The sequence below is a fragment of the Ornithorhynchus anatinus genome, chromosome X1 (assembly GCF_004115215.2).
Source record: "Ornithorhynchus anatinus isolate Pmale09 chromosome X1, mOrnAna1.pri.v4, whole genome shotgun sequence".
NCBI lineage: Eukaryota > Metazoa > Chordata > Mammalia > Monotremata > Ornithorhynchidae > Ornithorhynchus > Ornithorhynchus anatinus.
Window position 1 is genome coordinate 113,823,737 of NC_041749.1, and position 16,925 is coordinate 113,840,661.

The following is a 16,925-nucleotide window of genomic DNA, read 5'->3' on the forward strand; positions in this document are numbered from 1 at the left end:
GGGCAGCAGACAACTTTGTACCTCCACACAAAAGGATCATTATTAAAATAAATATTACTGATTAACCCCGGCCAAGTAAGGCGGTGATAAATGCTACCACACAACCTGCAAGTTCCATCACTTCCCAGATCATGTACAAACCCCTTTTGAGTGGAACAGGCAGAAGTATGCTTCAGTGCCAACCCCTTCTTCAAAAAAGTACTTCTTGCACGTAGGAATCTGATGCCTGAGTTGTTAACTCCAGGAGTCTGGATCTGGATGGAGCTGTGGGGGAGGGCCCAAATTGGGGGGAGAGGTGGGGGGGCACGCAATGGAGGCGGTCTGGCAATGTTGGGCAAAGTGAGCGGAAAGAGGATCCTGGGACTGGCTTCTCTTGTAGTCTCTCCCGGGCTCCTAGATCAGGCTTGCCCATTCCCTGACCTTGGCAGAGGAAGTGGTTGTCTCATTAGAGGCTCTGGAGGCTCCTGCTTGCTTATCCCTGGAAAGATAGGCCCGGGTACTCTCGCGGCGCAGCTGTGGGCAACCAGCATTTATCACGGGGGCTGGGGGGGCAACGGTGCTTAGCCCACCGGGGCACCCCCCCCGCCCCCCCGCAGCTGATCGGACCTGGTACCGCCATAGTGCCTGTTCAAACGCTTTAAGATCAAGGTTGCTAGGCCCTGAGGTTGATGCCTGAGCTGGTCAGTAGCAACCCGCTCCGGTGATACGGGTTAGACATCTTTCCAAAAGATAAGAACTCCGGGTTGCTCTATTACATTCCGACAAGGCACTTAATTAGCAAGATAAGGCAGCATAAAGCAGCTTCCTTGCTCTTTAAAACGAATATTAAGCTACAGATACCGATCTATCTTTTACAGCCATTCTACCAGTCTAACTAGCCCATGTCCTCACTTCAGCTCCCCCTTCCTATAAGCTTTAAGTGACTTACATTTTGGGCCAGATCTTCCCCTCTGGGCGTCTCACGATCCTGATCTAAACTCGTTTTTGACCGTTGGCATATTAAAAGGGTTTCACCCCAGAGCAATGCTTGGAGAAGAAAATCATCCTCACCCCAACAAAGCCTTTCCGGTCACCACGTACCTGAGGAGGTGGTGAAGAGCTCTTCTGGTCTTTGGATGGGCTCCTAGAAGGAGTGTTTCCAGGAGGGTTATTTGTATTCTGTGGTTGAGAAAGCTTCCTGAAAAGCAGAATGACATGGGGTTCAGAAAAAAGGATTCTTGAGCATCGAGAGGCATGCTCTTTCTCCCGCTGGGAAGCAGCACGGACCAGTGGAAAGAGCCCGGGCCTGGGAGTCCGAAGTGCTGGGTTCTAATCCCGGCTCCGCCACTTGCCTGCTACGTAACCCTGGGCAAGTCACTTCGCTTCTCTAAGCCCCAGCGTCCTCAACCATAAAATGGGGATCCAATAGCGGTTCTCCCTCCTACTTAGACTGTGAGCCCCACGTGAGACAGAGACTGTGTCCGACACGATTAACTTGTATCTCCCCCAGTGCACAGAACAGTGCTTGATGCATACCTGTGGGTTTTTTTTTTTAATGCTCTTTGTTAAGCGCTTACTATGTGTCAGGCACTGAACTAAGCACTGGGACAGATTTAAGCCAATCAGGTTGAACACGGTCCATGTCCCACATGGGGCTCAGAGTCTTAATCCCCATTTTCAGCTAGTAAGCGTTGAATAAATCCCATCATTATGAGGAAAGCGTGGGTCTAGGCTGACATTTGGTGAAAGAGAGACCGGTTTCCTAGAAAAGTTAAACGCATCAGCCTCCTCCTGCCTACGACTTCACCAGAGGGAGAGGGGGCAAGCGGTATTCATTCAATCATTCAATCGTATTTATTGAGCACTTACTGTGCGCAGAGCACTGCACTAAGCACATATACATAGATAACCTAAGTACACAGATGTGTATAGATAACCTAGAGGGGAGGGCCCCACTTTGGCTGCCCCAGCCATTCAAACTTTCCCAAAAAGACAGTGAGAACATTCACAGGCCAGTGGCGGCAAGTGATTTTCAAAGGACCTCTGAACCAACAAGAAAATTGCTGGCTTCTTGATGGCTTTGGGACATTACTGACTCAACACTGCTCGATCGATCAGTCGGAGGCATCTACTGAGCGCTTACCCATGTGCACAGACCCATCTGAATCGGAGACCTTTTCAAACAATCCAACTAACTAAAAATCCATCTATTATCACTCTGCAAAAAAAATATCACTTTTCTGCAGCTCATCAAATACGTATCAAAAGATTAACTGGCTCCTCTTCTCAAAATGAGCTGGAGATTACCTTTAACCCCTATTTTAATCACTTGAGAAACGTCTGGTGAAGATATAAAAATAATAACAACAGTAAATAATAATAACTGTGGGATACATTAAGCGCTTACTATGTGCCAAGCACTATACTAAGCACTGGGGTAGAAACAAATAATCAGGTTCCACATGGGGCTCACAATCTAAGTAGGAGGGAGAAGAGCTATTGAATCCCCATTTTGCAGATGAGGGAACTGAGGCATAGATAAATTAAGTGATTTGCCCAAGGTCACACAGCAGACAAGGGGCAGAGTCAGGATTAGAACCCAGGTCCTCTAGCTACCAGGCCCGTGCTCCTTCCACTAGGCCACGCTGCCAAGTTCATTTGATTCAGTGATTTTGAGAACTGAGAGCTTCACGATCCAATAAATGAGGTGTACATTTCATGACTGAAATGAACCCATTGATAGCTGTGCTTGGGAGAGAACGAGTTACCACCCCAAAATGCTATCAGGACATGTCAGTTAACATAACTTGACGCTTTACCAGCTAAAAACCAGAACTGTGTTTTTATAGGGTGTCCAATTTCACTTTTACTGCAACTTAATGAAAACTGAACGACGCAGCCCATTTTGATAGATCCAGGGAAGATCAGAAGGTTCCAAATCACAGAGATAGTTTGAGCAAACAGATACGGTGATCTTAAGAGTTTCCAAAAAAAAAGAAAAGAAGAAGAAGCATTTCCATGGTGCCCTGTTGTAGAATAAACTAGGCACTGAACATTTAAGGATCCAACACCATGTGTATTAACTCTGCCTCCTGTACCCTTTCCCCTAGATAGCCCTTGGCCACAGCCATCCCACCTCACAACCCTTAGCAGACGAAACTTAATAGGGTTTGGCATTTTGAGAAAACGTAGTCTCCGTTCATCCACTGACGTCTTTGGGGAAAGCTGAGTTAACACTGATCTGCATTACAACAATAAACAGGAGCACCTCTATGTAGGGGACTCCAGCCACTAGACAGAGGGTGCAGGTGCTTCGACTGTTTTATGTTCCTCAAGGGACCGGCATCATTAGCATTTTCAAGGCCACAGAGGGGCTGAGGAGTTGTTGTTGCAGTCAACAGTTTGGAGCTTATTAAAAAAAAAGAAAAGGCAGCCTTTCATTGGTCTAAAGTACTGCTACTTGAACTGGGGTGGGTGGGGGGGGCGGGGATTCAGCAAAAAACCTCAAGAACAAGATCACAGGCGCTAAACTAGAATCCATTTTTGGATAAGACTCTCTAGGGCTCTGGAATTTTAAAATAATGAGCCTGTGACGCTGGAAGGTTGAGATGCTGGAAAGGGAAAGAGATGGCGGGAAAAGGGGAAAACCAGCCAGCTAAGATAAATCTTGTGAATATCTGACTATAAACAAACCTGTGAAAAATCATGTAGTCCTTCGAGACTGTAAGCCCGTTGTGGGCAGGGAATGTGTCTACCAACTCTGTCATACTGTCCTCTCCCAAGCACTTAGTCCAGCGCTCTGCACAGAGTAAACGCTCGATAAATACGATTGCTTAAGGGGAAGGGGGAGAGGAGGGGAGGTCAGGCAGAAAAGAACTGACCTAGAGATGGCTATGAAAAAATAGAAGAGCTCTGAGCAAGGAAAAGTAACTCCTGGATGGATCTAGGGAATCACACCAACTTTTAGGGGAGCAGCGATAGCCCTTTTCCGCTCCAGATACTACACCACATACTCTCTTTCAGCACTCCACATTTTTTCCACTGCAGAGCATCATATACCTGCATTGGGCAAGCCAGTCTTTATTTGTAGAGTTGACTATATCCTTCCTAAGTCCTATTTTTAGTCCCCTACATAAGTAAATGCCACAGTTTGAGAAAATGCAGTAAACACTGCTTTTTACTAGGAAGAATCAACTTAAAATAACAGACAGACTGTGCGGACAGTTGTAATTTTCCATTTAGGTTATAATTCAGGGCATTGAGGATGTTTAAATTAGTTACAACACACCAGTTTTAGTTTTCCCGAGCATTGCCAAAGAACCTCTAATGTTACAGACTTTGTTGGTCTATAACCGTGTCTCATCTTCAAGCCAATTGTGCTTTCAGATTATGGAAATTGTTCAAATACAAAGAGCAGCATTCTGCGTTCGCCAAAAATCACAACAGAAATGAGCCTACAGAAAGCGAAAAGTCAAGTTTCCACCTGTTTAACATAAAAAAAAAACAAACCAAACTATTCACTCAGCAGATTGAGAGAAAATATTAGCACTGTGAAGGCAGAAATCCCAGAAGTCTAGCTCAGGGTTAGGCTCCAGAGTATGCTGCTGCTGCCTGTGGCTCCTGGCTAGTAGTCCTGGATGTCTGTGCCCATTGCCCTTGCCAACTGTTTCTGACTTAACTCCCTCCTTAGACCTCTTGCCCCCCACCCCCAGCCCCCCCGCCATCTCACCGTACCTCACGAGCTTGTCATCTATTCCATCGACAAAACTGAAACCCTCACGTGTGAACTCCCTAAAATCTCCTCGGCAACCCCCAAATCGACACTCTTAACTGGGCCAGTTATTTCTTAAAAGATCGATCCCCTCCACTGCACCTCTAACCCCACTCCTTTGCATCTTATTAAAGCATTTGCCCCCTCCCTTCTTCCCTCCCTGACCTCCACCTTCAACTGCTCACTCTCCAATGGCTCCTTCCTCTCTGCTTTCAAATGTGCCCATGTAGCCCCTATCCTAAAAATGTGCCTTTCTTGACTCCACAGCTCCCTCCAGTTATTGCCCCATCTCCCTCCTACCATTCCTCTCCAAACTCCTCAAGCAAATCCTTTGCACCCGGTGCACCATTTCCTTTCCTTCAACTCTCTCCTTGATCCTCTGCAATCTGGCTTCTGTCCCCTCTGCCCCACGGAAAACTGCCCTCTCAAAAGTCACCAGTGACCTGCTTCTTGCCAAATCCAAAGGACTCCACTCCATCCTTATCTTCCTCGATCTCTCAGCTGCCTTCGACACTGTGGGCCACCCCCTTCTCCTGGAAACATTTCATTTAAGCTTGACATGATTCTCTCCTGGTTCTCCTCCTGCATCTCTGGCCGCTCCTTCTCGATCTTCTTATGCTGGCTCCTCTTTTGCCTCCCACCCTTCAGGGCTGAATTCTAGGTTCCCTTCTAGTCTCCATTTACATCCACCCCCTTGGAGAACTCATTCACTTCCATGCTTCAACTGCCAGCTCTACACAGCTGATTCCCAAATTTACCTCTCCAGCCTCGACCTCTCTCCTCTGCAGTTTCCGCATTTCCTCCTGTCTTCAGGACATCTCTTCTAGGATGTCCCGACGACACTTCAAACCTAACACGTCCAAAAAAACCCTCATCTTCCCACCTAAACCTTCTCCTCCTCCTCCTGACTTTCCCATCACTGTTGACAACATCACCATCCTCCCTTGCTCGTCTCACAAGCCCGCCACCGTGGCATTATTGACTCATCTCTTTCCACATATTCAGTCACCAAATCCTGTCGGCTCTATCTTCATAACATCTCTAGAACCAAGCTGGTCCAAGCACCTGCCACGTTCTGTCTCGACTAACATGATACCCTTCTCGCTGATCTCCCTGCCTCCAGTCCCGACTCCAGGCCATTCTTCACTCTGCTGCCCAAATCATTTTTCTAAAAAAACATTCTATGCATGCCTCCCGATTCCTCAAAAGCCTCCAATAGTTGCCCATCCATCTCCACGTCCAACAGAAACTCCTCCCTGTTGTCTCACCCTCTAGACTGTTAGCTCGTGATGGGCGGGGAACGTATCTGCTAATTATGTTATATTGTACTATCCCAAGTGCTTAGTACAGTGCTCTGCACATAATAAGCGCTCAATGATTACCACTGAATGGATTGATTATTGGCTTTAAGCCACTCAATCAGCTCACTCCTCTCCCACAACCCAGCTTGCACACTTGGCTCCTCTAACAAAAGTCTACCCGGTGGGCCTCGATCTCGTCTCTTCTGCTGCCGCTGACTCCTTGCTTATGCCCTACCTCCTGCCTGGAACTCCCTCCCACTCGTATCCGGCAGACCCCCACCTTCAAAGCCCTACTAAAATCATATCTCCTCCAGTAAGTCCTCCTTGATTAACCTCTTACCTCCCTGCTCTATTCTCCCCGCCTTCTGCATCATCTATGACTAATCTCTCCACTCCCCACCCTACTTTCTCTCTCTTCTGCATCACTCATGCATTTAAATCCGTATCTCCTAAGCATTTTACTACTCATCCCGCCCCCACAGCACCTATGTACCTATCCTTGCACTTTATAGTTTCCCCTATCTGTAAATTATTTTATTGTCTTGTCTCCCTCCACAAAACGTCAAGTTCCTGGAGAACAGTGATCGTGTCTGCCAACTCGACTGAAGTCTCCCACGTGCTCAGTACAGTGCTTTTTCATACAGTAAGCACTTAGTAAATATCCTCCATTGATTGATAGGAACGGAGTAGAACTGGATCATTTTAGAGAAATTTATGTGGCTCGTTCAGTACAGGGGCCCAGTACTGGAGGAGGTAGAGAGATTGCGAAGTTTCAATAATTAGAAATCAATCACTGGCATTTATGGAGAGTTTACTGTGTGCAGAGTACTGTACTAAGTTCTTGAAAGATCGCTAAAAAGAGCTACGTGTACTAGGAACGCATAATGCGGTCATCCTCTCTCCACCATTAAAAAGTCAAATTTCTCCAGTGACCCAGAATTTGCAAGAGAAATTTGTGAGAACTGATAATCTTGACCAAGAGATTTACATTTCATATTTTTAGTATGGTCTCTGGTCTGTCTCCACCCCTCCCACCCCAGACTGTGAGCTTGTTGTGAGCAGGGAATGTCACTATTTATTGTTGTATTGTACTTTCCCAAGTGCTCAGTACAGTGCTCTGCAAACAGTAAGTGCTTAATAAACACCACTGAAAGAATGAAAGTTCTGTATCGCAAAGGAAATGCCACTTGGGAATCAAATGATTTCTTTTATTTGTTTCCCCCAAATCCCAGCCTAATCAGAAGACGTCTGATCCCCAGATTCTGTGGAGGCAGAGTAGCAACCAAAAATTTCCCTTTGGTCTACTGCTCAAGATTCACCTGTTGGAATCCCTTCTTCAGTGGTGTGAAGAGGCTTCACACTTGTGGGAGAAAGAGTCCCCCACTCAGTTCTAAGGAACAACGCCATCTCCTTTGGCCCACTCCTGAGGACTCAAACCTCTCTCACTGGGGCAGTCATGTTCATTACAAGCCAGAAAGGTGTAAAGGAAAGGGCAGATCTTAGGATCAATCAATCAGTGGCATTTACTGAGCACTTACTGGGTGCAGAGCACTGTACTAAGCACTTGGGAGAGAACAATACGACAGAGTTGGGATACACGTTTCCTGCCCACAGCGAGCTTACCGTCTAGAGGTGGAGAAAGGTGTTAATAGAAATAAATTACGGATATGGTCATAAGTACCGGGGGGGGGGGGGGGGAGGGGGGCTAAGCAGCTGCCAATTCCTTTGCAAAATGGTTCTTTTCAGGAGGGCATTTAATTGGGAGGCAGTGTGGCCTCATGGATAAAGCATGGCATTGGGATTCACATCACCCAGGTTCGAGCCCCAGCTGTATGGCCTCTCTGGGCCTCAGCTTTCTCATCTCTAAAGAGGCGATGAGCCAACTGCTCTCCCTGTTTTTATTATTATTAATAATAATAGTGGCATTTGTTAAGCACTTGCTATGTGCCAGGCACTGTACTAAGCGCTGGGGTGGATACAAGCAAATCGGGTCACGTGGGGCTCACAGTCTCAACCCCCATTTTACAGATGAGGTAACTGAGGCACAGAGAAGTCAAGTAACTTGCCCAAAGTTACATAGCAGACAAGTGGTGGAGTCGGGATTTGAACCCACAACCTTCTGACTCCCAGGCCCGTGCTCTATCCACTACGCCATGCTGCTTCTCTCATGAGCTCCATGAAGAACAAGGACTGTTTCTGATCGGATCATTGGCTAACTGCCCTAGCACTCAGCACGTAGTAAGGGCTTACTGCTCAACTGAGAATTCTTAATGAGGACTATTTATTGTATCCCCCAATTCTTCAAAGATGTGCAGCCACTTCTGGAAACCACTCCCAGAGACTTTCTGGAGACTGAGTGTCCCATGTGGGAGAGGGGCAGTGTCTGACTGAATTAATTGGCAGTTTCTCCAGCGTTTTGTTTTTTTAAATGGAATTTTGCTAAGCACTTCTATGTGTAAAGCTCTCTCCTAGTCTAAACAAAGAGTAGAAACAAGTTAACCAGGTTGGACAGAGTTCCTGTCCCAAACGGGTTCACAATCTAAAAAGGAGGGAGAATAGGTACTTCATTCCCATTTTACAGTTGCACCAACTGAGGCACAGAGAAGTGAAGTGACTTGCTCAAAGTCGCACCGAAGGTAAGTGTTGGAACCGGGATTAGAACCTAGGTCCTCTGGCTCCCAGGCCCGTGGTCTTTCCACTAGGCCGGGCAGCTTCTGTTTAGCACAGTGCTGGGCATATAGTAAGCGTTTGCTCAATACGATCATTTTTAAACCTGACAAGCTTTCCACTAGGCCACGCTGCCCCTTCTTCTTGGATTTACTGAACGCTTAATGAGTGCAGAGCCCTGTTCCGAGCAATGGGGAGAGTGCCAGGAAACTAGAAGATGTGATTCCTGCCCTCAGGGTGCTTACAATCCAATTGGGGTGACAGGTCGATAAAGTACAGGTCATAACTGCCAAAGAATGGAAAGATAAGAAACATGAACAAAGACGCAACATATGTAGAATGACAGGGATCACTAACGATTTATTTTCATGTCTGTCTTGCCGCTAGATTGTAAGCTCTCTGAGGGCAGGGATCGTGTCTACTTACTATACTGCATTCTCCCGAGCGCTTGAGTACAGCGCTCTCCAGCCAGGAAGCTTTCGGTAAATACCAGTGATTGCTTGATATGCCATTGAGCTATATAATGATATAGGCTAAAGTGCTGACGTTGGGTGGAAGTACCCAAGTGCTAAGGGTGACTGTGGGATCGATGTGACTTGGGGAGGGGGGAATGAGTCGGGGATGACTTTCTGGGGGAAGTGGGATTTTAGGAGGGCAGGGAAGACGGGGAGACCTGTGCTCTGGCAGATCCCTAGGGGCAGGGAGCCCCGGAGAGATGGGATGGTGTGAGAGAGGGGTTGGAAGTATCTCTCCCCATTCCAGTCCATACCTCACTCTGCTACTGGATCGTTTTCCTAGAAAGCCGTGCGGTGTACGTCTCCCCACTCCTCAAAAGCCTCCGGTGGCTGCCATCCACCTCCGCTTCAAACTGAAACTCCTCAGCATCAGCTTCAAGGCCCTCAATCAGCGATCCCCCTCCTACCCTACTTCACTGCTCCCGTTAAACCCAGCAGGCACATTTTGCTTCTCTAACACCGATAAACTTACTGTGCCTCGCTCTCGTCTCTCTCGCTGATGACCTTAGCTCCCACCCTCCCTCCTTCCTGGAATGCCCTCCCTCTTCATATTTGATAGATTATCACCGTCCTCTTCTTCAAAGCCCTCCTAAAATCATACCTCCTCCAGGAAGCCTTCCCTGAATAACCTTTCAACTCACCACTCTGGTCTCCCCTACTTCTGCACTGTCTGTGCACTTAAATCGTTATCCCCTAAGCACTTTCATACTCATCCCATCCCCACAGCAGTTACATACCTGTCCTTGTATGCAGCCATTTCCCCTACCTATCATTTATTTTAGTGACTGTCTCCCGCACTAGACTGTCAGGTCCTTGAGGGCAGGGATAGTGGCTTATCTGCTCTAATCTCCCAAATGCTTAGTACAGTGCTCTTCACACAGGTGTACAGTAAATATCACTGACTGACCGACCGACTGAGAAGAAAGGGAGGATCCAGGAAATGCTGGGGAGGAAGAATGGTCAGGATTCAGCAACTATGAGAGCTAAAAGATAGCGAGGAGCGCAGGCCACACACTAAGGTGACGGGTTCTGGGAGAGGAAGAATGGTGACGCTGTCAACTGAGATGGGAAGCAGTGTGACCTCGCGGAAAGAGCCAAGGCCTGGGAATTAGAGGACCCGGGTTCTAATCTCGACTCCATTTGTCTGCTCTGTGACTTTAGGCGAGTCATTTCCACTTCTCTGTGCCTCACTTCGCTCATCTGTAAAATGGGAATTAAGACTGTGAGCACCACAAGGGACACGGACTGTGTCCCAACCTGGTTGGCTTGTACTTCCCCCAGTGCTTAGTACAGTGCCTGGCACACAGTAAGTGCTGTACAAATACCATTAGAAAAAATGTTACGGAGGAGGAGTGGATTTTAGGAGGGAATCTGAGAAGTACCGATTCAGACGTGCTAAGCAATAGTTGTAATGGTAGTTAATAATAATTATGGTGCTTAATAGAATAGACTTCCCCAAGGTCGCACGGCAGAAAAGGGGCAGAGCCGGGATTAGAACCCAGGTCCTTCTGACTCCCAGGCCCGTGCTCTATTCACTAGGCCACACTGCTTCTTTTAAGGACAGTTAGGGAGGGGAAGGGCGGGGTGCAGAAACGGAAACTGCCATCACGTGCCTCCCCGTTTTGAAGACCTCCACGTGGACCCTCGTGGGGATGTAAGCCTGGGGTACGCACTCGATCTGCAATGTGAGAATGGTCAATTTTAGCCACAGCCGAGGGATACACCCAGGAAAAATCAAAACGACTCAGGAGATTTTGCTTCTGTTGCTACTGTTTCGCTATTTGGCAGGACCCAGTCGATACTGTAGAGCTACAGAGGAACTACTTTCCTGCGCAGCAGGTTGCAGGGTGGGGGAAGGGGTTCGGGTGTGGAGGGAGGTCCGGTCACCTGATTCCTTGGAGTTGGGCTGCACTTGCCAAGGAAAGGGTCACTCGCCCTAAGGTGACCAGTTTCCCAGAGGCCCTCAGGTGGGACAGGCTCAGGGTCGGAAAGCGGGAGGGAAGAGGAGCGAGAAAAAGGGGCAAAGACAGGGAGAGTGGATGCCAGTACCTTCCTCTGGGTCACCCCCAGTACTTGAGTGGGGAGGCAGCAAGCAACCTCCACAAACCTGTCCCTTCACGGACTGAAACTCCAAGCAATGGGGTGGGAAGGGCCAGTTCTGTCAGCCTCGGGCAGGCGCCACCATGGGAGGCCAGGGGCAGGAACCCTGGGGATACCCAGCCCCAACCAGCCTTTCCAGGGTGTTTTTCAAAGCGACCGCTGTGTCCAGAATAACGTGCTTTCTGCCGGGCCGCAAACTCCGAGCAATGGCCCGGGGGAGGCCCAGTTCAGCAGTCATGGTGGTGCCCGCGGTGGCCCTGAAGGCCAGGTAGCCTTCTTCAATTCCTCCTCCTTGCTGCTGCCCCCCCCGGGTCCCCTCCCAGCGCCCTAGCCAAAAGAAGAACCCTAACCAGGCTGCCGGGGGCGGGGCGGGGGAGGGAGTTTGCTGTCGGCTGGGAGGAGCCGCCAGGTCGTGAGCATCCCACCCAAATCAGGGAGTCTAGTCAAATGAGTTCCTTCTGAAAGCGAAAGGGTGGAGGCTTCGTGGCTGAGGGAGAGAGTCCTGCCAGAGATCAATGGAGACTTCCCCTAACCCTGGAGGGTTAGCATGGTGTTGTTGACCCAACGTCTTGGCAGATTTAGGAAAAAAAAAGGAGCCCCCATGGGGCCTGAAGACTTTGCAGAGTTGGGGGCGCCGGGGGAGACACGACTTCAACCCTCCCAGTTAACGCCGGTGCAAGGCGGTGCAGGGGCCTTGCAGGCAGATAGGAATGGGATCATCTGATCATCTCCCTTTGGAGAAACTTAAATTAACTGCAGTTTATCGAGAGATCTTAGCTACTGCCTATAGCCCTCTGTAGCATCCTAATATTCATAATTCAGGCCTAGGAGAAATAGGGCACCCGCACCTCTAAACCAAAAAAAAAAATCCTTCTCAAATCACCCCAAATATTGTTAAAGACTCTTTGGCTTTCAGTACATTCAAGCTCCTAAATCTCTCTGTTCCTGGTGTTTTGGACCTCTGCCTGACTGGCACATCAGACTGTATTTTGTAAATACACGCATTCCCTGATAAATTTGGTAGAACACACCAAACCTCTCTCGAAAACCAGCCTCCCCAACACAGGAAAGATTAACTTTTACACTGAACTGCTGCCTGTGTGGAAAAGTCTAAAAAGAGAGGTAAACAGAGAGCAGCCATTTTTCCCTGCTGCAGAGAGCGAACCGGCAAATTAGTATATGTGGTTAACAGGGGAGGAAGAGGGGAGATACCCAATAACGACCCCTCCCCAACTATCACCGTACTCGCGTTTTCAAATGTAACTACCATCATAAAGAGTTGACTATAGCGTTCGATAGTCATAAATCCCCGAGCAATCGTTTGAACTACTTAGAAAATTAGACTGCTTTTAATTCATCCCATTCACGGACAACTTCTAAACCAGTCATTAATTTACAAACTAATTAGTAATTGCTTCTCTGATGAGGGGATACATCTTAAATAACTTTTTCAGAAGTGGTCATCTGATATGCTCAACCTCGGTTGCCAATTAAATCCAAAAAAGAGAAGAGATTTAATTAACCCGATTTAATCTCTTAAAAAAGCTTTTGCTTTTCTTTACTTCTCAAAACTGCCCAGTAGAGAGGAGGATTAAGAGAATTTTAAGATTAAACAATTTAGCAATCTAAAACCCAGCACATTTGCTTTGTCAAGGATAGCCCCTGTGGGTACGGACACCAATCAGAACAGCCTGGAGATCTTGTGCAGACAGACTCCCCTCCTCTACCCAGAAACCCAGTGCTCAATCTAATTAATTTACTAATTCAGCTTTGGGGTGCTGGTTTCTATCCAAATTAGCATTTTCCTCTATATAAAAAAAGGTCTATTTATAGACACATACACAGAGAGAGACAGAAACAGAGAAAGAGAAACAGAGACCCAGGCAGAGACACACAGAGACAGAAAGAGAAACAGAGGGAGACACTGAGCGAAGGTGACCCGGACAGAGACCCGGAGACACAGACACACAGATAGAGGCACAGATAGAGACAGAGAGTGGGAGACAGTGAGAGACAGAGTGAGAGACACACACACACCCCAACCAACAAGGCCGATTCTTTTCTCCAGAGTTGGGTGCAGAGAGGGAGAGACAGACGGACTGACACGTGCGCACGCACACACCAATACTCCCCCGCCCCCTCAACCAACAAGGCAGATCTTTTTCTCCAGAGAAAGAGAGCAACAGTGATGTGGCTCTGGGGCAGGGCAGTAGGCGGGAGATAGGAAAACCCCACTCCCAAGTTCCCTTGATTCACTAAATTTGGCTATATGAATAGAAGAACCCCCACACTGCTCTGAAACTAGCACGACTCAACCAAGGACATCACTAACCCAAAAAAGGAGAACGTTCCTAAACCCAGCCTGGTTGGATGCTCTCTGGGTGGGATGGAGTGATCTGACACAGTATCTGTAGCCCTGAGCAGGCAGGAGACAGACACGGTAAATGCAAGAAAGGGTCTGAGTTACCGAATCAGAATTCTTTTTAGTAACTGCTGATCTCCTTCGGAATATCCAGGCCAGTCCTTCTGAACATCTTTGTATAAACAATCTTTTAGAGTGGATGTGTTGTCCTTGGCACTAGTGTTTGCTACCTGGAAAACAAAAGCAAATTTTCAACTTTTAGCAGATGTGTACGGCAAACCTGGTTTGTTCAATCACTCAATCAATGGAATTTATTGAGCACGTACTGTGTGCGCAACACCGTACTAAGCCCTTGGCAGAGGACCGTACGGTAGACTTGATAGACACATTCCCTCCCCACAAGAAGCTGATAGTCTGGAGGGGGAGAGAGACACGAAAATCAATTACAGATAAGGGAAATGGGAGAGGATAGGGACATAATTGCAATAGGGCTTGGGGGGATGGGGTGAATATCAAATACTCAAGAGGTGCAAATCCAAGTGTTTTTTTAAAATATATTTTCCAGAAAAAAGGGTAGGGAGGATGAAATAGATACTTCCCCAAGTGGGGTTACAATTCTGAACATCAGTTTGTAGATTTTCTGTCCCTTTAATCCTTCACCTGAAAATTACAGTCAGTCCCCGAGGTTACACAGAAACTATGGAGAGCATTTCAAAATAAACCTCCAGTGGGAATGGTCAGATCATTTACTAATGCCGTCCAATATCTACACGGAGTAGCACACCTGCTAATTCCGCAACTCGATATGGCAACGGCACAAGGCCAAAGATGTCACGGCTCCCAAAGACCAAATTTCTCCGTGATATCAATAGGTGTGAGGCGGGGAAAAATAATAAACCAACCGCCAAATTTTTTCTTTAATTGAATATTTTCATTTTCTCTCAGAGAACAGTTACGCCATCCCGATCTATGCGAAAGGACAGGAGACCGAAAGTACTGAAAAGTACCACTCTGACAGCTATTGTGGGAACAAGGAAAAGAAACAGGCCACCAAAAGCCTGAGAACGAAGTCAGTGTCATGGAACCGCCCACTTCAACAACAAATATAGCTAATTTTCGTTGTCTTCCCATCTCCCTCTCCAACAATTTTACAGTACAAAACTTGCCTTTATAAACAAACTTCAGATGCTGGAAACTTAGTTTGAACTACAGTTGTTCCATCATGAGTGATGCTTATCTGCAAATGAGGTATTTGAGGGAACCATAATAACCTTATTTAAAGGAGGATTTCTGAGAATATACAGGGACTGTTGCTGGAAGAAATTCTTATGAAGGCTTTAATTAAGGCTGGGCTATGGTTTATTACACCTTTTTTTTTTTTAAATAAAGACAACATTCCACAAAGAGGATGCATTCTTAGTAGGGTTTATCATTCTACCAGCCTCTTTTGATGTTGTGGAAGTTCAGCTCACCAAAGAGAGCTGCATGGGCAATATAGAATTGTAAATAAAATATATATGTAAAATTCCCCAATACCAAGGACTATATATTCTGGTTCCTCAAATAATAGAAGTTACTGCTTCAGGAATAGCAAACTAATATGCTTTTAGTATTTCATCAACTGAATATTACCTCACTCACTAAAATATTCTAGTAACAAGTGAAAATTAAAAACCTACTCTAGATTTCAGATATTACACAGTATCGTGGTTCTCCCTTTCAGTCTTCTGTTAGTTCCAAAACACTGAGACATTTAGAAGGCTGTCTGACACAGAGTTTTACATTTACAGTTGATAAACATGATGGATGTTCAAAAAATAGATAAGGCAAACACAAAGGACAATTTCAGTGTAGGAAATTTTTAGACCTTTGATGTTCAAGTCCTCCCTTCCCCCCACTCTCCCAAGGAAGTGGACCACCCCCTTGTCCTGAAAACATTATCTAACCTTGGCTTCATTGACACTGTCCTCTTCTGGATCTCCTCCTATCTCTCCGGCCGTTCCTTTTCAGTTTCTTTCACAGGCTCCTCCTTTCCCTCCCATCCTCTACCTGAGGGAGCCCCTCAAGGCTCGGTTCTGGGCCCCCTGCTATTCTCCATTTACACTGATTCCTTTGGAGAACTTAGTTGCTCCCACCGCTTCATATATAGTTGCTACCCAGATGATTCCCAAATCTAGCTCTCCAGTCCTGACCTCTCTCCTTTACTGCAGTACTGCATTTCCTCCTACCTTCAGGAAATTTCTACTTGACTGTCCCTCCGACACCTCGAACTACGCAGATCCAAAACAGAACCCCTCATCTTCCCACCCAAACCCTGTCCTCCCCACGACTTTCCCATAACTGTAGAAAACACCACCATCCTCCCTGTCTCAAGAGCCCATAACGTTAGCATCATCCTCGACTCATCTCTCTCATTCAACCCACATATTCGATCCGTTACCAAATCCTGTCGGTTCCGCCTTCACGACGTCTCCAGAATCCACCCTTTCTTCTCCATCCAAACTGCCAGCACGTTGATCCGAGCTCTTATCCTATCCCTCCATGACCACTACATCAGTCTCCTCACTGACCTTCCCTGCCTCCTGCCTCTTCCTTCTGCAGTTCATTCCTCAGTCTGCTGCCCAGATCGTTTTTCTAAAAAAAAATCCCGCACACATTTTCCCGCTCCTCAAATTCCTCCAGTGGTTGCCCATCCACCTCCACATCGAACAGAAACTCCTTACCATTGGCTGTGGGGCACCACTGGCTTTAGGGCACTCGGTCAGCTCTCCCCCTTCTATCTCCCCTCACCGATCCCGCTACAATCCAGCCCCTATGCTTTGCTCCTCTAGTGCCAACCTACTTTCTGTACCTTAATCTCATCTGTCTCTCCGCTGACCCCTTGCCCACACCCTGCCTCTGGCCTGGAACTTCCTCTCCCTTCATATCCAACAGACCACCACTCTCCCCACTTTCAAAGGTCTCCTCAAAAATCGCATCTCCTCTAAGAGGCCTTACCTGACTACATCTTCATTTCCCCTGCTCTCTCTCCCTCCTGCAGAGCCTGTGCACTTGGATCTGTACCCTTTAAGCATGCGCTATTCACCCCACCCTCAGTGGTTTTGTACATATCTTTCTACCCTGCCATTTCTCTTATCTCTAACTTATTTCAGTGCCTGTCTCCCCCCCATCTAGATCATAAGTTGCTTGTGGGCAGGGCAGGTGTCTACCAACTCTACTGTATTGTCTTC

At 47.2% G+C, this 16,925-nt stretch overlaps 1 protein-coding gene across 2 annotated transcripts in view; it reads right to left on the reverse strand.

Annotated features, from left to right (window-relative positions):
- ELL (elongation factor for RNA polymerase II) overlaps nt 1-16,925 on the reverse strand; it is a 135,748-nt gene that overhangs the window by 14,257 nt on the left and 104,566 nt on the right. For both annotated transcript variants that reach the window (XM_029051248.2, XM_029051247.2), the window contains 2 exons: nt 13,801-13,925; nt 1,081-1,177 (listed from right to left, as the gene is read on the reverse strand). In XM_029051248.2, the coding sequence (XP_028907081.1) occupies nt 1,081-1,177; nt 13,801-13,925 (222 nt within the window). The remainder of the gene's footprint in view (nt 1-1,080; nt 1,178-13,800; nt 13,926-16,925) is intronic.